We start from the raw sequence: 22,848 nt of genomic DNA, 5'->3' as shown, positions 1-22,848 counted from the left end.
ACACAATCTCCTGGTGTACCGTTTTCCAGGCCCGTTGGAAAAGCGCAGTATTAGGGTGAGACTGACCCGATTTTCCAGGTGCCGTCTGTTACCCCTTTCTTTGACTAGGAAAGGGAACTCCCTGACCCCTTGTGCTTCCCGAGTGAGGCAATGCCTCGCCCTGCTTCGGCTCGCACCCAGTGTGCTGCACCGACTGTCCTGCACCCACTTTTTGGCACTCCCTAGTGAGAAGAACCCATTACCTCAAACGGAAATGCAGAAATCACCTGTCTTCTGTGTAGCTCAGGCTGGGAGCTGTAGACCGGAGCTGTTCCTATTTGGCCATCTTGGCTCCACCCCGAGATTTGTTAAATTTAAATCCAGTCATCTCCTCTGTCCTGCCCAAATACTTTCAATGGCTCCCTATTAGTAAAGGATGAAGTCTGAACACTTAACTTAGAGCTGTGCTGTCCAATATGGGGGCCACTAGTCACATGTGATTACTTAAATTATGTTAAAGCACAACAGACGTTTAGCTTCTCATAACACCCACTAACCTTTTGGGAGGCTTTAGAGAGGATAATGGAATTAAATGATCCATGCAATTTCCCCTAGTTCTTCAGAGACAGGGTTACAGCTAAGAATAGGGGGAATGCTTTATTTGCTCTATGCAATGATATTTGGATTACAGTATTCACTCAAGTTTTAAAACTATCAAATTTTAGATGCATACAAATATTTCAACCATATGATGGGCAGTTCCTAACTTAAATATGAATTGAATTTTAAAAGTTCATCTAAGTCAGTTATATTTATATTTTCTAATATCCTACCAAAAGAAGATAAATTCCCCCCACAGAAACATTGTAAAAGTGACTAATCTTGCAAGTCAGCCCTCAAGTTTTTCTGATACAACCTAGCAACTATTAAAAACGTTTATTAAGTACAGGCCAGCCAGGCACAGTGGCTCACGCCTGTAATCCCAACACTTTGAGAGGCCAAAGCAGGAGGATCACCTGAGGTCAGGAGTTCAAGACCTGCCTGACCAACATGGAGAAACTCTGTCTCTACTAAAAATACAAAATTAGCCAGGCGTGGTGGTGCATGCCTGTAATCCCAGCTACTAGGGAGGCTGAGGCAGGAGAATTGCTTGAACATGGGAGGTGGAGGTTTCAGTGAGCCGAGATCGCGCCATTGCACTTCAGCCTGGGCAACAAGAGTGAAACTCCATCTCAAAAAAAAAAAAAAAAAAAAAGGCTGGGTGTGGTGACTCACACCTGTGATCCCAGCACTTTGGGAGGCCAAGGTGGGCAGATCACAAGGTCAAGAGATTGGGACCATCCTGGCCAACATGGTGAAACTCCGTCTCTACTGAAAATACAAAAAATTAGCTGGATATGGTGGCATGCGCCTGTAGTCCCAGCTACTCGGGAGGCTGAGGCAGGAGGATCACTTGAACCCGGGAAGCGGAGGTTGCAGTGAGCCGAGATCGCTCTACTGCACTCCAGCCTGGAGATAAATCAAGACTCTGTCTCAAAAAAAAAAAAAAAGCACAGGCCAACCATGTACGAACTAGGGACCATGCTAGACCATGAATATAAAGACAAATAAAATACAGTCTTGTCCTCAAATTGCTCGTGGTTCAAGAGAAAAGAGGTATAAACAAGTAAATGCAAAACAGCCTGTGAAGCAAAACAGTCTGTGAAGCAACACAGTTGTGAAAAATACTGAAATAATACAAAGAAGGGAGTCATTGATTCTGTCAAGGGTGGGGGTAAATGTGTAGTCCCAAATGCTCAAAAAGGTTTTCAAAGAATCATAAACAGATACTCTCAGGGAGGGTCGGGGGAAGAGAGGAATCCAGACAGAGAGAAAACAGCAAGGTATGTTCGAAGATGTATAACATTTGGTATCATTCCAGTGTGGAAATGATAGGAAGCAGTGGATAATCATATAGGATTATAAGACTGGAGAAGTCAGCATTTCCTAACCAAGTATTCATCCCAACACTTTTCACTTAGATGATAATAGATACAATTGGAAAAGTTTTTTAAAAAAGGGTGGTGGGGGTTGTGACAGTAGAAACTACTGATCATCATTTCCTAGATCCGGTATTTCATTATGAGTAATTTCTGCAAAAACCTGACAATTTCCTCATAATAACACCATTACTACTAGAAAGATTTGCAGAAGAAAGAGCTATTTATTATTCTCAATCCCACTTCCAGATTCTTAATTAAAAGTATATCCAGATGCAGACTGTGTTTATGCTACTCATCCCAAGATGTTATGTAATGGATAGTGGCCTGTTCATTATAAACCGATTCCTTAGTACATGCCAACTTTCTGATATATGTATATTTCCCACAACAACTGAAAATACATACAATAAATTTGGGAACTTTCACACTTAAAAAGGTACAACTTCCGGATGGGCATGGTGGCTCACGCCTGTAATGCCAGCACTTTGAGAGGCCAAGGTAGGTGGATCACCCGAGGTCAGGAGTTTGAGACCAGCCTGGCCAACATAATGAAAACCTGTCTCTACCAAAAATACAAAAATGAGCCAGGTGTGGTGGTGTGTGCCTGTAGTCCCAGCTACTCGGGAGGCTGAGGCAGGAGAATCACTTGAGCCCAGGAGGTGGAGGTTGCAGTGAGCCAAGATGGCACCACTGCACTCCAGCCTTGGCAACAGTGAGACTCTGTCTAAAAAAAAAAAAAAAGAAAAAAAGCTACTATTTCCTTCGCTCTTTCTTTGGGTTTCTGTTCTTATGCACGATCTCAGCTCACTGCAAGCTCCGCCTCCCAGGTTCACGCCATTCTCCTGCCTCAGCCTCCCAAGTAGATGGGACTACAGGCGCCCACCACCACACCCAGCTAATTTTTTGTATTTTTTAGTAGAGACAGGGTTTCACCATGTTAGCCAGGATGGTCTTGATCTCCTGACCCCATGATCCGCCTGCCTCGGCCTCCCAAAGTGCTGGGATTACAAGTATGAGCCACTGCGCCCGGCTGTTCTTATCTTCTTAAACAAATGATACAATAGTTGTCTATTCCTGCATAACAAATTACCCAAAATTTATTAGCTTAAACCAACAAACATTTATTATCTCACTGTTTCTTACGGTCAGAGTTCAAGAGTGGCTCAGGTTGGTGCTTCTGGCTCAGGATTTCTCATGATCTCGTAATGAACATGCCAACTAAGGACACAGTCATAGCAAAGCTTGACTGGGCTGAAGGAACCACTTAAAAGCTCACTCATACGGTAGTTCGCAAGAGCCTTCTATTCTTTACAAGATGGGCCACTCCGTAGGGCTACTCATTACTGAACTTCTGGATTCCCCTGGAGTAAGCAATCAAAAAATAATAAAGAACAACTGAGGTGAAACAATAGTGTCTTTCATAGCCTAATTTTGGAAATGACATACTATCACTTTTGCCAAATTCTACTGATCACACAGATCAACCATGGTACAATGTGGGAGGGGATTGTACACAAGAGTGTAAATACCAGGAGGTGGGATCTGAAGATTGGCTACCATAAATGACTAGTTCATTAAGTTTTAGTCTTTTTTATTTCTAACATATGTATTTAAATTTTCCTAAGTAATTCTGTAGCTGCCAAGTTCTAAAATGTGCTTTTATCGTTCAATTTTTTAAAATTCCAATTTTTCCCCCATTTCAAGACAGTCTATTTCTTTTTCAAAACTGCCAGGTCACTTTTTTCATATTTCTATGATTCTAAGATTCTTAACATTTGACATCTTTGAAATTAAAATGCATCTCAAAATTGCCCTTAGAGAGGTAGCTGACATTTGCTCTTGCCTGTTCATGTGCAAACCTGGTAGTAGACTTCATATTGACGTTCCTTCACTAGATTAACATGTATAGTTAGTACTACACATAAGTTTAACTACCATTCAAAATGTCTTCAAAAAATTATACTGTGATTAGGCAATAAAATGAAATTGTGTACAAAGAAAGGCATTGAGAACAGAGCAATAGGATATAATTTGACATTAACGAAGCAAATATTCATTACCACAGGAATGATCACAATGGTATGTTTTCTGATGAAAAGCTTAGTGCTTTATAAACTTGAAAATGAGAGATACTCTCAAATAGATGAAAAGGAAATACGCATGTGAAAAGATTATCTACCATAAGCCAAACAATGCAAACGAAGACAAGAGAAACTGCCAAATCACTAGGAAAAGATGAGAGAAATTTCAAAACAATGAGAACCTGATATGGTCAATTCATAGATCAGGAAATAAGTTATAAATCTGCAGTTTAACTGCCAGCATTTTTCTAAATGTTACATAAAGTAATGGCATATTTTATAATCAATGTTTTCAGATTCCATGATATATAGAATCTGTTCAACTTTTTTTCTGAGATAGCAACAACAGCTCACTGCAGCTTCAACCTACTGGGCTTGAGTGATCCTCACACCTCAGTCTCCCAAGTGGCTGTGACTATAGGCATGCACCACCATGCCTGGCTAATTTTTGAATTCTTTTTGTAGAGACAGGGCCTCACTATGTTGCGCAGTCTGGTCTTGAGTGATCCTTTTGTCTCAGTCTCCCAAAGTGCTGGGACTACAGGTGTGAGCCACTGTGCCTGGTATATTTATTTTATAATCTCTGCCTTCTACTATCAACATATGAAGTCTTTCTAGATCCATGTTTACTGTCTACTTCTGTTGGTTCTCACTCATGCACTTTCCCCTGAAGTCCTAGTGGAGGGAGGAGAGTTAAGTGGGTTTGCTTAGAATCTAGTTGTTCCTTATGCCAAAGGTGTAAGCTTTGGGAATCAGAAGGGAAATTTTCTTAGACTTCTCATTCCGGTTAGTCCCTTGGCTTTACATTTGATACTTGTTCTTTATTATTATTGTAAATTGTTCTTTATTATTATTATTATTATTATTATTATTTGATCACTTACTCTGGGGGAATCTAGAAGTTCAGTACTGAGTAGCCCTATGGAGAGGCCCATCTTGAAAAGAACAGAAGCCTCTTCTAACTTCTACCCACTTACAAGGCCATGAAAACAAAAGCTCAAGTTCACTAGGCAAAAGAGGCTTTCATTTACCTAAGTTTCTGCTTTCGTTAAGATTTGGTTTCATTATGCCTTACCATGTTGCCAGTTTTTCAATGCTTTTAAGATGTTTCGGTCATGCCTTACGCGTGCCTGGAACATCTTCTGTAACTATTAAGCTACTATACATTCTTTAAAATCTTTATTGATGCTACCTCTTCCACTAAGGTATACCTGATGACTTCATCCCTCCATCTTGCTTTAGTTTACTTATTATCTGGACCTACAGTCTAAGTGGGAAACTGATTCTAGCTGGAAAAGCATGCCCTCAGATGAAGTCATAGTCAATTAAATAGATGAAGGCAAAAATTTTAATGAAAGGAAAACCCATCACATCCAAGAAAGGTTTGGAAGCCACTTTAACACAAACAAAAGTAGTAATACTGTAATAGAGGTGTATGTATACAAAATAGGCTTAGAATACACCAATTCCTGGTGAGAAAGGTTTCAAATTTTACTTTTTGTATGTTTTTATTAGCTTTTTTTTTTTTTTTGAGACAGGGTCTCACTCTGTTGCCCAGGCTGAAGTACAGTGGCAAAATCATGGCTCACTGCAGCCTCAACCACCTGGGCTTAAGTGATTCTCCCACTTCAGCCTCCTGAGTAGCTGGGACCACTGGCACATGCCATCATGCCCAGCTAATTTTTGTATTATCTGTAGAGGCAGGGTTTCATCATGTTGCCCCAGGCTAGAATTTCTTAAAAGTTTATGTAACTATCCATTCAGATAACTAATAAAGTTCCAGGTCTGAACAATATACTGTGGAAAAATCACAGTTAAAATCAGCAGAACTGGCCCACATCTGCAATGTTAGGTAAAATATGTCCTGTTGCATGAATTCTGTGTTTATCTTGGAGTTTCACACATGGTGGTCAGGTAAAGAAGCTTCTGATGCAGGCTGGGTGCGGGGGCTCACGCCTGTAATCCCAACACTTTGGGAAGCTGAGGCGGGCAGAGCACTTGAGGCCAGGAGTTTGAGACCAGCCTAACCAACATGGTAAAACCTCGTCTCTACTAAAAGTACAAAAATTAGCCAGGCATACAAAAATTAGCCACCCTATAATCACAGCTACTCAGGAGGCTGAGGCACGAGACTCACTGGAACTCAGGAGGTGGAGGTTGTAGTGAGCTGAGATCACACCATTGCACTCCAGCCTGAGCAGCAGAGCAAGACTCTGACTCAAAAGTTTCTGATGCAGGTGTTTTTGGGAAGTCAGTCAAGTTATCAAAAGGGCGCATTGTGGTCCAGGATATAGATGGTAGGGAAGGCTGTGCATGTGTGGGGACAGGGGGTATATGGGAATGCTCTATACTTTCTGCTCAATTTTTCTGGGAACCTAAAACTGCTCTAAAAATACAATTTATAAATTTCTTAAAAATTAACCAAATAAAAAAATAGGAAAATATAAAATTCAACGGACATGTGCATACAGCAGGCACCCAATAAAAATGAGTCAAATGGGACTAAAGTTAATTCTTTAGGAAAGAAAAATATTATTACTATAAATGTATTAAATATATTAACATGTCTATATTAATATATAGACATGTTAATATAACATTGACACTTGTCAAATGGAGTTTAAAACATTCCATGAAACTTGAAATGATCTTCAAGTTTCATGTCAAGTTGAAGTTTTTCAAATTAAATATATTAATAATTTGTAGTAGTAAATGTAATTAATTTACACATCCATAAAGAACTAAAAGTCTCTGAATAATGAGATTTTCTGTAACTGACTTCCTGAATACCTGTATTTTCTAAATTTTCTACAATTAAGTTATATATCTTAATTAAAAAATTAAAGCTCAGCATAAAAGTAAAATATTACTATTTTTTCTTAGAACATAAATCCAATCAAAAAGTCAAGCCAGGCACAGTGGCTCACGCCTATAATTCCACCATTTTGAGAGGCCGAGGCATAAGGATTGCTTGGACCAGGAGTTCAAGACCAGCCTGGGCAACATAGCAAGACCTTGTCTCTTTAAAAAAAAAAAAAAATTGGGCCAGGCTCAGTGGCTCACACCTGTAATCCCAGCACTTTGGGAGGCCGAGGCGGGCGGATCACTAGGTCAAGAGATCGAGACCTTCCTGGCTAAGGTGGTGAAAAACCATCTCTACTAAAAATACAAAAATTAGCTGGGCGTGGTGGCATGTGCCTGTAGTCCCACCTACTTGGGAGGCTGAGGCAGGAGAATTGCTTGAACCCCAGAGGCGGAGGTTGCAGTGAGCCAAGATCACGCCACTGCACTCCAGCCTGGTGACACCGCGAGACTCCATCTTAAAAAAAAAAACAAAACTGTTCAGAAAATAGCCAGGTGTGGTGGCACACACTTGTAGTGCTTGGAAGGGTGAAATAGGAAGATCACTTGACCCCACGAGTCCAAGGTTATAGGGAGCTACTACGATTATGCCACTGTACTCCAGCCTGGGTGACAGAGCAATGCCCTGTGTCTTAAAACAGAAAGTCCATATATTTTTCATTTTTCTCCATAAAATAAAGTTCATTCACTAGAAAGGTTAAATCTTGTATTTTGAACAGACAAAAATCACTCAATAAAAAAGAAGTATAAATTCATCTCAGAGTGGCATCATAAATTACACACCTTTCCTACCATTCAAATGTTCAGTGTCAGTAAAAATTATGTAGTAGTTAAATGCATCAAACAACATTTTTTTTTTACAGAGGTAAACTGTTTTGAAATGCTTGACTTTTGTGTGAAATGGGTATATCATTTAATCTTCTTTAAATCTGAGTAGATACCTCTACCAGCCTGAATGTAAGTCACAAAACATCAAGAAAAATGTTGATATCTCTTAGATGTGGCTAAGTTATTTTTTCATTTTTTAAGACAGCAGGGTCTGTATAAAATATATTTGAGTAGAGCTCATTTCCATTAATGAAAACAAAGTGGCACATTATAATGTAAATTCCATTATTTTAAATAAAAGCTGACAAAGGGATGAGGAAACAAGTGTTGCTAACCCTTGCCTGAATTCTGATACCTTCAAAGGATTTCAAATATGGCTATGGCACATTTCATAGTCAATCTACATAGTTCCCCATATCTTAATAGATTTTGAATGACCAGAACAAAATTGTCACAAAAAAACTGAATTATATTTCCACAAAAGAAATCAAGGGTTGGGGGTGAAGGAGTTAAAAATAAGAAGAAGAAATCAAGGGTTTTTGTCAACAGCCAGGCTGAACATATATTAAAACACTACAAGGCATTAAACCTTGATCTAGAAGCAATTTACTGTACGTCTTTAACAATGAAAGACTACTGAAAATTAAGTAGAACACCTGATTCCAAATGAACCTACTTAAAATGCATAATGAGGATTCTACTAAAGGAGAATATTTAAGCCAGAGGCAGTGACTCACGCCTGTAATCCCAGCACTTTGGGAGGCCGAGGCAGGCGGGTCACAAGGTCAAGAGATTGAGACCATCCTGGCCAACATGGTGAAACATTGTCTCTACTAAAAATACAAAAATTAGCTGGGCATGGTGGTGCACGCCTGTAGTCCCAGACACTTGAGAGGCTGAGGCAGCAGAATTGCTTGAACCCAGGAGGCGGAGGTTGCAGTGAGCTGAGATCACACCACTGTACTCCAGCCTGGAGCCTGGAGACAGCAAGACAAAGACTGTCTCAAAAAAAAAAAAAAAAAAAAAAAAAAAATTTAAAATTGCAACTACTGAATACCAATAATTAAAGCAAGTAACAACAGTGATTCTTTTCAATTATGTGAAGTCTTAATAATATCATTTCTCTGCAACACAATAGACTAATTATCCACATCTTAATGTATACACACATAAAACTATTCTTGGTAATTGTATAATATATTCTAAGAGGTGCAAACAGGTAATATGAGAAATATCAGCAGACCTATAAAAAATGAATAAGGTAATAAAATATGTAACATTATAAATTACACTGATCTATGATTTAAAGCGGTTATACACAAAAAAACAGACATAAATATACATGTCTCAGCCCCAAATTCTGAAGCTAACATAACAGGAAAACCTAATCTTTTTCCTGCTAAAATGAGGAGCAAGACAAGTATATCCCTTATTTCCATTACTATAGAATATTATGTAGGAGTTATAAGATAATGTAACTAAACAAAAGAGAACTAGAAGCAGAAGAATTAGAAGGGGAGGGAAGTCCTCATTTTCTGTAGGGGACTTCCTAACGCAGAAGGCAAGCTGCTGAGAGAGCTGCTTAGTCACAACAAAGTGTAGTCTCCAATGCCCACTTCAGATACAGCAAAAGGAAAATGACGGGGGAAAAAAAAAGAACCTCCAAGAAAACACAGCCAAGAGCAAAAGAGTAGCCATGGCAGGTACTGAGTCGTATGATGGAACATTTCTTCTCCGAGGATAGAGAAACTAGGCAATATTTGCCCAGTTGGATTTGCAGAGGACAGATACCAAGTGTCCTCTGAGTTCACAGATCATAATATCAAGAAAAACCACAATTGGATCTATATATACCACAGATCCCATGTTTCAAGACTGGTATCATGATTGGATGAGAGTTTTGGAGTTCTTGAGATAGATATGAAGTACATTTTGCATATAGGAGAAATATGAATAATTGTGCCTAGAAAGAAGACTGCAGCAGATTGGATCTTTGGTCCCAATTCTTTACTTGCTTGTAGCAAAACCTGCAACGTAATTTTGCAGAAAGGAAAAAAAAGCTGTAGCAAACGCAGAGCAATCAAAGTACGTCAGATATAATGATTGTTCAAGGATTGTTTCTAAAACTAAGGTCCAAGAATGCTCGGAGTTGTCAGAAATATTTTCAGAGGTCTATAAGCTCCATATAGAAATTTTTAAAGTTTGCACTCCTGTTGTTATTAATTTCTAAATTACTTTAAGCATATTAGGAAAAACTACCTCACGACTAGTATTGCTAATCGATTTCACAGGTCACATTTGGATTGCTACCAAGGGATCATCAGTGACAGTTCAATTCATAAAGCAATATTTTTCAAATTACAGATCTCTGGATTTACAGATGGATCCCTAGGTATCCGAGAATTTTCAGATGCTCTACAGCAGTGCCACACAAAGTGTGGTACACAGAACAATAAAGGTCCTTGGCCAGGTTAGTACAAAGATAAAGAGGAAACATCTATCTACAAACTTTAGTAGCAGTTTGGTAGTAATTGTAAGTCTATTGAATTTAATAATAAAAAATTAATAATATAAGGACTTGCATTTTTAACTTTTTCACTCTTTTCAGAACTGCTTTTGCAAAAGCCATCTATTTATTTATTTATTTATTTTTATTTCAGACAGAATCTTGCTCTGTTGCCTAGACTGGAGTACAATGGTGCGATCTTGGCTCACTACAGTCTCCGCCCCCCAGGTTCAAGCGATTCTCCTGCCTCAGCTTCCTGAGTAGCTGGGACCACAGGCCTGCACCACCATACGCGGCTAATTTTTGTATTTTTAGTAGAGACGGGTTTCACCATTTTGGCCAGGCTGGTTTCGAACTCCTGGCCTTAAGTGATCTGCCCACTTCGGGCCACCAATAATATGTAAACTGTCAAATCCAATACATGCTCCATAATGCTTTTCCTTTTTTTTTTTTTTTTTTGAGACAGTCTCACTCTATTGCCCAGGCTGGAGTGCAGTGGCACAAACCTGACCCACTGCAACCCCTGCCTCTTGGATTCAAGTGATTCTCTTGCCTCCTAAGTAGCTGCCAATTACAGGTGCATGCCACCCCGCCCAGCTAGCTTTTGTATTTTCAGTAGAGATGAGGTTACATCATGTTGGCCAGGCTGGTCTCAAACTCCTGACCTCAAATGATCCTCCCGCCTTGGCCTCCCAAAGTGCTGGGATTACAGGCGTGAACCACCAGACGTGGACCATAATACTTTTCTTGACTGCCATGTTGAATTTGACACCCCTGACTACTTGTTTCTTTCTTTTTTTTTTTTTGTGAGAAAGAGTCTTACTCTGTTACCCAGGCTGGACTAGAGTGGCATGATCCCAGCTCACTGCAGACTGAAACTCCTGAGCTCAAGCAAATCTCCCACCTTGGCCTCCCAAAGAGCTAGAATTATAGGCATGAGCCACTGCACCCAGCCAATATCCCTTTACTTTCTGAGGCAACCCAGTCACTCCTGGCTCCTCTCTCTTTTAAACTTACAAACTCTTCTTTCTCTGTCACCTATTTATTTATTTATTTAAATAACAGAGACGTGGTCTCACTGTTTTGCCCAGACTGGCTCCAAAACTCTGTCTTCTTCTTAAATGACAATGTTCTTCAGGACTTCCTTTTACCTTCTTCTTATTCTCATAATAACCCTCCAATAATTCCCAATATGAGAACTCTCAAATCTTTATTTCCAGCACAGACCTCTCTTCTGAACTCCATATATTGAGTATTTCTATCTGAATGTCCCACAAACATTGAAAAGTCAGCATGCTTACCTGAAAATCTAGTGATCTTGTCTAGCTAACTGTGAATGGGAAGACCACAGGGTTTTTTTTTGTCCGAAACAAACAGAAAAAAAAAAACACACAGGAAATTATTTCAGACTCTTACACATCTGCACATTATGCTCCACATCTATACTTAAGTACTATCAATTTCACCTTCTTCCAGGGAAATTTAAAGTTTGATGCTCAAAAGGAAAGAATTTAAAAAGTTAATGCATCTTAACAACGTTTTCATTTCAGGTCCACTGATATAAACTATACATTTCTTGCTTTCATACCTAAATTCTGAAAACAAACATGTAAGTGGTAACTACTAGTACTAGGCTGTTAATGATTTTGTTTTGTTTTCTTTAGAGTCAAAGAACATTACCTTCCTTACATACAAGGCCGTTATCAAGCCATAGAAAATCAAGAGCCATTTTCATACTTTGCACATACCAGAGACTTATTAAATGTGGCTTAAATTATAAGAGTTGATATGTATTGGTCCATCTTACTAAAAACTTATTTAGGATTATAAACAAAATTGTACTAATAAGTTAATAATTTTCTCATTAAACAAATATTCACTAATTCCATTTTTCCAAATCTATGTATAAAAAGAGATACTTGCCTTTTAACTGAATAAAACACCTCTAAATTCTATTTTCTTTTTGAAACAAAACTTTTATTCTGAAAAGGAAGTTTACTCTGAGCTCACTGCAAAACTATCTATTTCAGTCATATTCCAGATTTAGCAGGACAAAGGGCAACAGCAGGAAATGGAGCATCATCAACATCCAAAATAAATTTGGTTTAGAGTAGGGAGGACCCTCAAATCATTATTCAAGATAATTAAGCACTATCCTTGAAAGCAAAAATAAGTACTGATTTAAAATCAGTTAAGACATTCTCAGTTAAGACATTCACGAATACAGCTTCATGACTACTGATAAAATAGTAAGAGAACATTGCCCTTTATTATTATATTAATACAAGGGCAAATGGAAGTAATCCTGATACACACATGTCCACACCCACACATCTGCAAAATACTTATAAAGATTACATTTTTATCTCTTTTCCTCTTAAAATATAAAATCTCTTTTCTAAAAAATTTTGACAGATAGTTAAAATAGTTATGTTTTTCCATTTGACAGATGAGAAAACTGAGATACAAAGAAACTAGGTTAACCTTTTAGGTCCTTAAGATCAGACACAGAATTGGGACTAAGTATCACCTCTAATACTGTAGCTTCACAAAATTGTTCAGGGCAAAATTCAATCTCAATAAAATAAAATGAAATAAAAAATTTTTTAAAGCTAATGACAAAAATGAACCATGGTTTTCAGTCTACACTGCCACATTTCAAAACGCTGTGCTTTTGAGTCACTTTGTATCTTTTTACCCAGTTAATGCATTTGATACTTTACACCAGACAGAACAAAAATAGCTTAATCTTATCTAGACTTTGAGAGGCTCAGTTTCTTCTACATATTCTGGTGACCAACTAACTGCAGCACTCCCAAAAGGCTAAGTGTCTAATAGGAATACGTCCTTAAGTCTGTCCAAGGGTTCCAGTTGAGATAGGGAATTTATGATACATGTCTTTTTCTTTCTTTTTTTTTTTTTTTTTTTTTTTTGAGACAGAGCCTTGCTCTGTTGCACAGGCTATAGAGGGTAGTGGCGAGATCTCGGCTCACTGCAACTTCTGCCTACTGGATTCAAGCGATTCTCCTGCCTCAGCCTCCCCGAGTAGCTGGGATTATAGGTGCCCGCCACCATGCCTGGCTAATTTTTTTGTATTTTTAGTAAAGACGGGGTTTCACCACTTTGGCCACGCTGGTCTCAAACTCCTGACCTCATGATCCACCCACCTTGGCCTCCCAAAGTGCTGGGATTACAGGCGTGAGCCACTGTGCCCAGCCGATACATGTCTTTTTCTACACACATATATGAATCTCAAAACTTTGTATATAATAATATAGAAACAAAAATTGTTCTCAGCACCATCTCTCTTACTGTAAGTACGTTAAAAGTGAATTATCAAAAAATACAGTGAATAACATGGTGCCTACTACATACATATAAACTAATTTTTTTTTTTTTTAAATGGGGTCTCACTCTGTCACCCAGGCTGGAGTGTAGTGGCACGATCTTGGCTCAATGCAACCTACACTTCCCAGGCTCAAACAATCCTCCCACCTTACCTCCTGAGTAGCTGGGACCACAGGTGTGTGCCATCATGCCTGGCTAATTTTTTGTATTTTTGGTAGAGATGGGGTTTCACCATGTTGCCCAGGTTGGCCTCAAACTCCCAAGCTCAAGTGATCCACCTGCCTCAGCCTCCCAAAGTGCTGGCATTACAGGCATGAGCCACCACACCTGCCCTGAAATCTTCAGACATTAAAAAAAATACTGGGCTGAGTGAGTGGCTCACGCCTGTAATCCCAGCACTTTGGGAGGCTGAAGAGGGTGGATCACCTGAGGTCAAGAGTTCAAGACCAGCCTGGCCAACATGGTGAAACCCCATCTCTACTAAAAACAGGAGTTCAAGACCAGCCTGGCCAACATGGTAAAACCCGGTCACTACTAAAAATACAAAAATTTAGTTGGGCCTGGTGGCATGTGCCTATAAATCCCAGCCACACAGGAGGCTGAGGCAGGAGAATAGCTTGCACCCAGAAGGTTGGAGGTTGTGATGAGCTGAGATTGGGCCACTGCACTCCAACTTGGGCCACAGAGTGAGACTCCGTCTCCAAAAAAAAAAAAAAAACAAACAAACAAAAACAAAAAAAAAAACAAAAAAAAAACTGTATACTTAAGTACTAGTATTAAAATACTTCTATACTTAAGAAAAATACACTCAGACAAGTAGTTAACTACTGAACGAAATCCAGATACAAGATTAAACCTGTTCAAATTAATGTTTAACTTATAAGAGCTATAAGAAATGTGCTGTTAATCAAATCCTTGACCCTGGGTGGGGACAACCATTTGAAGGCAAGAAGAGTTCAGACTATATAATTTGGTTTTTTTCCTTTTTTTTTTTTTTTTTTTGAGATGGAGTCTCACTCTGTCACCCAGGCTGGAAGGCAGTGGCGTAATCTCTGCTTCGCTCACTGCAACCTCTGTTTCCTAAGTTCAAGCGATTCTCCTGCCTCAGCCTCCCAAGTAGCTGGGATTACAGGTGCATGTCACCATGCCCGGCTAATTTTTGTATTTTTAGTAGAGACGGGGTCTCACCATGCTGGCCAGGCTGGTTTCAAACTCCTGATCTCAAATGATCCATCCACCTCAGCCTTCCAGTGAGCCTTACAGACATGAGCCACTGCACCTAGGTTCAGACTATACAACTTGAATTAATAGTCTTATACACTAGTGAAAGAATCTTTAGAAAGCAGAAATGTTGGGTGATTAGAAATCATCCTGCTTGTATTATGCAATAACTACATAAGGTTTACAAAGTAACCTATTAGGAAGAAGACACATGTTTCTAACAATTTAATTAAAGCCTATTCCTAGAAGGAGAAAGTGAAGTTAGGCCTGAAAAGTTTGGTGAGAAACCAAATTGCACATCACAAAGAAATGGTAAGTATGTGAGGTGACAGATATGTTAATTAGCCTGATTTGATGATTCCACAATGTATGCATGTATCAAAACATTACATTGTACCCCATAAATACATACAATTATTATCAATTAAAAATAAAATCAAATAAATTGCCAAGTTTTATACTCAAATTCTTTCAAATATTGGGACTCCATCTGCTAAAAACTGAAACTGCTAATTGATTTTAATTCTACTTAAAGGACTTTAGTCACTAGTATTTAAGCTTACAACTGAACCCAGGCAGAAGACATATGTATTCCATTAGCATTCTTTTAGCATTGCTATGACCAACCCAAGGGTTATTTCTGAGGTAGTACTACTACTAGACCTACTGAACTTTTGCAATGTTCAGGGACAACTTTTAAAACATGACAGAAACGCTGTGATGGTAGGTACCTTAATATTGACCTATTGTTAATACACTGTGGAATATCTGTGCCAAGGTTAGCACTGTGGCAAATACGGAGGAGGTCTTAACCTTACTGCCCGGAAGCAGTCCTTCATAACTCTTCCAAGGTGTCTTCTTTAATCAGGTATGTATACAGTGTTTTGTGTAGACATCAAACCAAGCAAGGCAACAAAACAGCAGACACTTTAATCATTAAAGATGGACTTTATACTCAAGAAAAACAATTGATCATCTTGGGAGGATGCTAGTAAATTAAGTCATTGTGAAAACTGACAAAGAGAATCAAACATATATGCCACCTGCCTTCCCTTTAAGGAACTGTAATCAAATGCTGATAGAGACAGTTCTCAATATAAATTATACAGTTTTGCAAAATCCTAATAACACATATAGGCAAAAATCACAGATGGCCACTACACTAATAAATTATTCTAGCCCTCCACACCCAAAACAACCCAAATCAATCAGGCCTCTGTTCGGTCAGTTTCCAGATACCAGAAGAGAGGAACAATTAAATAAAATCAAGGGAATTCAGTGAGCAAAATGTTCAAACTGTAGAAAACTCTAAGGTCAAAATCTGGTTTCTTCAACACATAAACAGCAAAGAATAAAAATATGGTGAAGGGGAGCCTATAGATGAAAATGTTTAGCAGATATTTTCAACAAAATACCTGTATACTTTGTTTTAAATATTGAGCCAAACAGTGGGAAAATACGAATATTAAGACACTAGCAGGAAAGTAAGAACATTGATCACATATTTGATAATTTTAAAAATTGTGTTGTGATTGTTTTTAAGAGGAGTTATTATACATATTTAAATATTCACAGATAAGATCATAAATTGTCTGGGATTTGCTTTAAAATAATTAAGAGATAGGGCAAATTGACAGTTATACATAAACTGTGACTGAACATGAGCTGGTAATAGTCGAAATTGGGTGACAGACACAAAAGAGTTCATTATAACATCTTCTCTACTTGGTGCATGCTTGAGAATTTCCACAATAGAAGTTTAAAAAGAAAGAACTAAAAAGTTCTACATAACAATCTACAGAATAAGAACAACAACAACAACAACAACAAACTGCTTATCCCTCAGAGGTCAAAACAAACAAAAATCTGAATACTGAGTTAGATAAGCATTCTCCCTGTATATACATACATGCACACATGCTTACTCAACAAATGAGAAAAACTGAGACCTAAAGAGGTAAGTCTTGTTCAAGGTTACAAAACAAAGCAGCAGCAGAGCCAAAACTAAACTACAATTTCAAGCTCACAAAGAGGTCTAAGAAGCTTTTGAAACTAAGTGGTAGAAAATATTTTCATAAGAAGATCTGAGTCCTCAAGTGGTCTGAAAGCTCATTAAAAGTGTAAAAAAAAAAAAAAAAAGCCTTAAAAGTTTGTCAGGTGGGAAAAAAAAAAAAGTCAGCTGCTTTGAGAGGCTAAATGCTAGAGTGAGAATAACAAGGCAAAAAGTATAGAGAACAACTGGGTACAGTATTTGGTAGTCATCCTCATTAGAAAGAAGACTTAAATCTATGAGGTATATTTGGTAGCTACCTGATTCAAGGTGTCTGCAGAAGAGAATGTTGTCTACCTTACAAAAAGCTTATTCATTAACCAGTAAAATAGAAAATCACGGTTTTAAATAGTCTTTGACAACAAGTGAAAAAATTTTAAATCTTATTAAGCACACAAATTATTTAAATCTTAAACCTAAAAATGAGATTTATATTCCTGTCCAAGAAGAGATAGGCTTCAAAATCTGACAGTGAAGGGCCTTCATTATTGAGGATTAACATTTCAAAAGAGAAGGGATGCATGTTTATATTAAAAGCCATTAAGAATAAAATTCAGTGTATGCCAATGAACTATACTATCTGTTTAATAAGCTTTAATATTAAATTTAATAGTAAATCTACCTAAAAAGAATATAACTTATTAATGAGACACGTAACCCCATTCACCAATGTCATTTTGAAAACAGTAAAACCTAGTAAGTTTGATATATTTTTAAATAAATCATTTTCAAACTAGTGGGTATTCATACTAAAAATTAATTTTAATTTTTGGTTAACGTGTTAGTGATTATTTTCAAAAGTGGTGAACTGGATTCCTTTTTTATTGGAAGCGTCTATTTTTAAAAAGACATTTCTGGTATTAAATTACGCAAGACTAAAAGCTATTTTAAAAATTCATATTAAGCATTTCAAAGTATATGTCCTTTAGCGATTATAATATATACCAAACCAGGAAGTCAAAGAAAATTCCAGTGTAATCTCTAAATTTAATATGACAGATAAATGAGACCACTGTTAAATAATAATCTGCCTTTTAAGGAGCATGAAAGGATAATGCAGAAACAGAAGCTGTGACTTGAGAATTTCACCACACAGACTTAAATTAACTCAAATAGTACATTGGGGTGTTTCTCTGACCCTTGCCAGTATCTTCAAAGTAATAATGTACCTCCTCACTTGAAAAACATGTTTTTAAGGAGTACTCTTCTCAATAACCTAAAATCAAAGCTATCAAGTAAAAATTCACATAAAGACAAGGAGGGGAAAGAACATTATTTCTGAGTGACAAAAATATTAAAGAGTAAAAATGGATAAGTACGCACTTCAGTCAGGTAGTACTGTGTTTCTCGGCTACTCAGTACCCTGTAACCCTTGGATCAGTTTTCCCATCAGTAAAAGGGGATGATCACAATATTCACCTCACAGTATTGTAGTGAGGAAGAAATCAGACAATGCTCAAAGAGTGCTAACTTAGTGGCAGTCACACAGTACGCAGTTCAATCAATAACCTTGTGATGCAATTTCAAAGGTTCGTTCCAAGAAAAATGCTTAATGCCCTTCTCATAAAAATGTCTCTATCCTAAACTCACTTGTGGGAGAAAATGAAAAGCACAAACAAAAATAAAAATATTTTATTTTTCTCTTAAGGGCATAATTTCACTTATATAATTTTAGGATCATTTGGGGATAAGTATCAAATAAAAGCCACACCCTACAGTTTTTAACAGTATGCCAATATTGTATGTGTGTTCAAACCTGAAAAAGAGGAAAACAGAAAATCCTTTAAGTGCTTTTAAGTTTGGGGTTATTCGTATGACTAAATACACTATTATCTATTAAATAAAGTGTTAATACTGCCAGTCACAAATTTTATAATAAAGTTTTAAAACATAAAAATAAAAAGGAAAGCAATTACCTTTGTACAATAAAGCATCCAAAGTTCAAAGAGCCTCTCTCTGGATGCCATTCTGGCTTTCACTCTGGCACTTTAAGTTTTCCTTAAAAAAATTATGTTCAAGACTACAGCAGGTCCATTTTATTTTCCAAGTTTTTCAGCCGTTACAGTAAAGCTCATAGCAGTAAGGAAAGCAAAAAGAAGTGAAACAAATGGACTGTCCTCCGGTTAAAAGCAAAAAGGCAATTTCAGCAGTCACTCTAACATATCTTCATCAATGGTAGTTGGCCAACTAAATAAATCTGTGAAAGAGAAAAACATCCACAGGTTAGAAAAAGAGGCCATATTAAAAAATCTATACTTATCAGAAACTAAAGATGTATCTTCTCCACTTCCCGCAAACAATCCGATATACTTTAACATGGACTGATTAGATTTCATAGAAACTTGTGTTTCAGGAAAACATCACAGCTAACACAGCATGTCCACCATAGAATCCTCTAGGGCAGACAGACTCCTAGAGATGGGTACATGTTCATAACCAGAAATGCGTCCAGTGAAAATAAGGAGCAAGACTCCCTTCCCACTCATACCTTTTGTACAGATACAAGGAAAAGGCCCACATCTCAGACATTTCAAATACATCAAAGCTCTTAGAATGTTCTTGTTCTGGTCTCCTCTTCAAAGCTGGGGCCAGGCGCGGTGGCTCACGCCTGTAATCCCAGCACTTTGGGAGGCCCAAGTGCGTAAATCACCTGAGGTCAGGAGTTCGAGACCAGCCTGGCCAACATAGTGAACCCCTGTCTCTACTAAAGAAATACAAAAAATAAGCCGGGCGTGGTGGCGGGCACCTGTAATCCCAGCTACTCAGGAGGCTGAGGCAGGAGAATTGCTTGAACCCGGGAAGCAGAGGTTGCAGTGAGCGGAGATCACGCCACTGCACTCCAGCCTGGGCGACAGAGCAAGACTCCGTCTGGGGCGTGGGGAGTTGTTGGGACTGTTTGCTGTGTTGCAGGGCAGGGCGTGGGGGCGGGGGAGGAATTCCCAGTTCGTTTGTTGTAACAATCCTCGGAGAGTGGAAGTCCACCCGCCCACCTGGCCTTTCCACCTTTCCATCCAAGAGAAGTGGGCACGCACGCACCGGGAGGAACTTCCCGAAGAAGCATCCAAGTGTTTGGGGGAATCTTTTAATTTCCTCCTCACATCCCAGACAACCCAAACAGAGGCAAACTTAAGGTGTGCCAAGCTGCCAAGAGAAGTTCTAGAGCTGAGGAATGCGGACTTGGCGTCTCCCGACCGCGATCCCAGCCTGCACTACAGTATCGAAACACTCTGGGACAGCCTAGCCCACTCACAGCCGCCCCTCACTGCAGCCCCTCCACCGCCAAGCACCGGGGCCCTCCCATTTCTCGCCATGCCGCCCCCTCTTCCCAACGGCCCGCTCCCCATCACCGCGCTCACATTGTGTGCCGCGCCGCAGCCGCCGCCCGGCCGCCGTCTAACTGCTTCCCTTGACCCCTTCCCAAGGCGAAGCCCCGTGTCACCCCGCAGCCAGGCAGGCGGGCGAGCGGGACGTGGGGGCGGGGCGAGAGGCCGGGAGGAGCCGGGGGCGGAGCTGCCCCCTGGGCTAATCATTTCGGCCGCTGAGGATTTACCCAGCCCTCGGGCTGCAGCTGGTCAATGGTCGCGTAGGCCGGGGATGGGCGGGGTGACCTGAAGCCCCGCCCCAGCATACCTGCGCAGCCGCAGTCGACAAGCTGTGGCTGCCCATCTCTTTGCTGGCGCCGGCCGCGGCGCTGAAACCAGCCTTCCCTCAGCTGGACGTGGAGGAGGGCTGACGTGCCGACGTCTACGCCCGCCCCGCTTTTCGCTGATGGCGTCATTTCCGTGAGTCATCTGAGGGCGTGAGACCCTACGGTGTTAAAGGGGATTTTGTTTCACTTATTTGTAGAACCGGGATTGGTTCTGGGAATTTAAGAGTAATGTAAAAAGACAAAAGACACACGCACACACCCCCAAAATATCCTGTTTTCCTTTTGTGCCTGCTTTCGTCGTCACCGAGTGTCATATCCAAAGGGCTTATTTTACCACCACTAAAGACTTCGAAAGGGTTTTGCTTTTTCAGAAAAGAAGCAAAAGGCATTTACTAGCTATAGGCAACTTTCAGAGAGATTTTGTTTTGTATAAGGAAGGAAAAACGCGTAAGATAACTCACCTTTGTTAAACCTAAACATTTCCACAACTTTTTATTGTGAAAGATTTCAAGTATATTCAAAAGTAAACTAGTATAACGAAACCCTGTATACCGTCACCCAGCTTCAAAAATGATCAACTAATGTCCTATCTTGTTTCATTTGTTTTTTTTTGTTTGTTTGTTTGTTTTTTGAGACGGAGTCTCGCTCTCTCGCCCAGGCTGGAGTGCAGTGGCGCAATCTCGGCTCACTGCAAGCTCCGCCTCCCGGGTTCACGCCATTCTCCTGCCTCAGCCTCTCCGAGTAGCTGGGACTACAGGCGCCCGCCACCACGCCCGGCTAATTTTTTTGTATTTTTAGTAGAGACGGGGTTTCACCGTGGTCTCTATCTCCTGACCTTGTGATCCGCCCGCCTCGGCCTCCCAAAGTGCTGGGATTACAAGCGTGAGCCACCGCGCCCGGCCATCTTGTTTCATTTGTAACAACGATCCACAAATTGCCTGTGAAGAGCCAGAGAGTAGACGAGGCGCAGTGGCTATCGCCTGTAATTCAGAATTTTGGGAGATCTAGGCGGGCGAATCCCTTGAACCCAGGAGATGAGCCTGGGCAACAGAATGAGACCCTGTCTCTGCAAAAGAAATTTTAATTAGCTTGGCGTGGTGGTGCACGCCTGTAGTTCCAGCTACTTAGAAGCTAAGGTGGGAGAATCGCTTGAGCCTGGGAGTAAAGGTTGCAATGAGCTCCGATGGCGCCACTGTACTCCAGCCTGGGCGACAGAGCGAGACACTGTCTCAAAAAATAAAAATAAAATAAAAAAAAGCCAGACAGTAAATGTTATAGGCTTTGCAGCCCATTCTGTTTGCAACTTGCTTAATGAAAATCAAAAGAACAATATTTTGAGATATGAAAATTAGACGAAATTCAAATTCAAGTTTCAGTGTCCTAAAATTGTATTGGAACACAACCATGCCCATTCCTTTAGTATTGTCTATAGCTGCTTTCACTCTACCATGGCAGAATTGAGAGTAGTTGCTTGCAAATTACGCCTTCAATTTTTTATCCTGAAATTACATTTTACATTCAGCATTTCTCCTTGGTTGTCCATTAGGCATGTGAAATTTTGAAATGTCAAAACTTCGGGGGAAAAATATACTTTTCCTTTGGGATACCCTATTTTAGTACTTAGCAACTCTGTTCTTGCACTTGCTCAGTACAAGAACCTAGGAAGTGTGCTTGCTCTCTTCCTCATGTACTTCACATCCAATCTAATCTTTTCAGCTATATCTCCAAAATATACCTAACCATCTCTCCACACTTTCTTCCTTAAATGGATGGTGGTATAGTAGTAGTAACCACTATCTTGATTTCTTTTCCTTTTTTTTTTTAATTAAAGGCAGGGGCTTCGTATGTTGCCCAGGCTGGTCTCGAACTCCTGGGCTCAAGGGAGCCCCCTGCCTTGGCCTTCTGAAGTGCTGGGACTTCAGGCATGAGCCATTGCACCTAGCTGTGGCTACTGGCTTTAAAATGGTTGAAGTTATACAAAATATTTTCTAGCTTATGGTAATAGCCTTCCAACTTGTTTCCCTGACTCTGCCCGTGACTCTACCCCCAATCCATGGATTATTCTCAGCATAGCAAACAGAGCGATCTTTTAACATGGAAGTAAGATGTCACTTCTCTGCTAAAAAGCCTCCAATGGCTTCCCATTCCACTTTAAAAGGCCTGCAAGGACCTACTTCATTTTCCTCCAACATTTTCCTCTCTGACTTCTCCAACTATTCTGGCCTTTCTTACCTTACTTGAGACATGACTTCTTTGCTGCTTTTCAAAGGCACAAAGCACACTCCAGCCTCAGGGATTTTCACATGCTAACCCTTCTACCTGGACATCTCTTTCCCCAGATG

At 39.6% G+C, this 22,848-nt stretch overlaps 1 protein-coding gene across 1 annotated transcript in view; it reads right to left on the bottom strand.

Moving 5' to 3' along the window:
- The window catches only part of NBEAL1 (neurobeachin like 1), a 207,371-nt gene extending 187,014 nt beyond the window's left edge, over positions 1-20,357 (bottom strand). Inside the window, exons 1-2 of the mRNA XM_030803003.1 lie at positions 20,214-20,357; positions 18,774-19,054 (exon numbers count right to left, since the gene is read on the bottom strand). Coding sequence (XP_030658863.1) covers positions 18,774-18,824 — 51 coding nt within the window. The 5' untranslated portion in view covers positions 18,825-19,054; positions 20,214-20,357. The remainder of the gene's footprint in view (positions 1-18,773; positions 19,055-20,213) is intronic.
- Positions 20,358-22,848: the final 2,491 nt, after the last annotated feature.

This window comes from Nomascus leucogenys, chromosome 22a (genome assembly GCF_006542625.1).
Source record: "Nomascus leucogenys isolate Asia chromosome 22a, Asia_NLE_v1, whole genome shotgun sequence".
Lineage (NCBI taxonomy): Eukaryota > Metazoa > Chordata > Mammalia > Primates > Hylobatidae > Nomascus > Nomascus leucogenys.
This window is presented reverse-complemented; position numbering and strand designations above follow the sequence as displayed.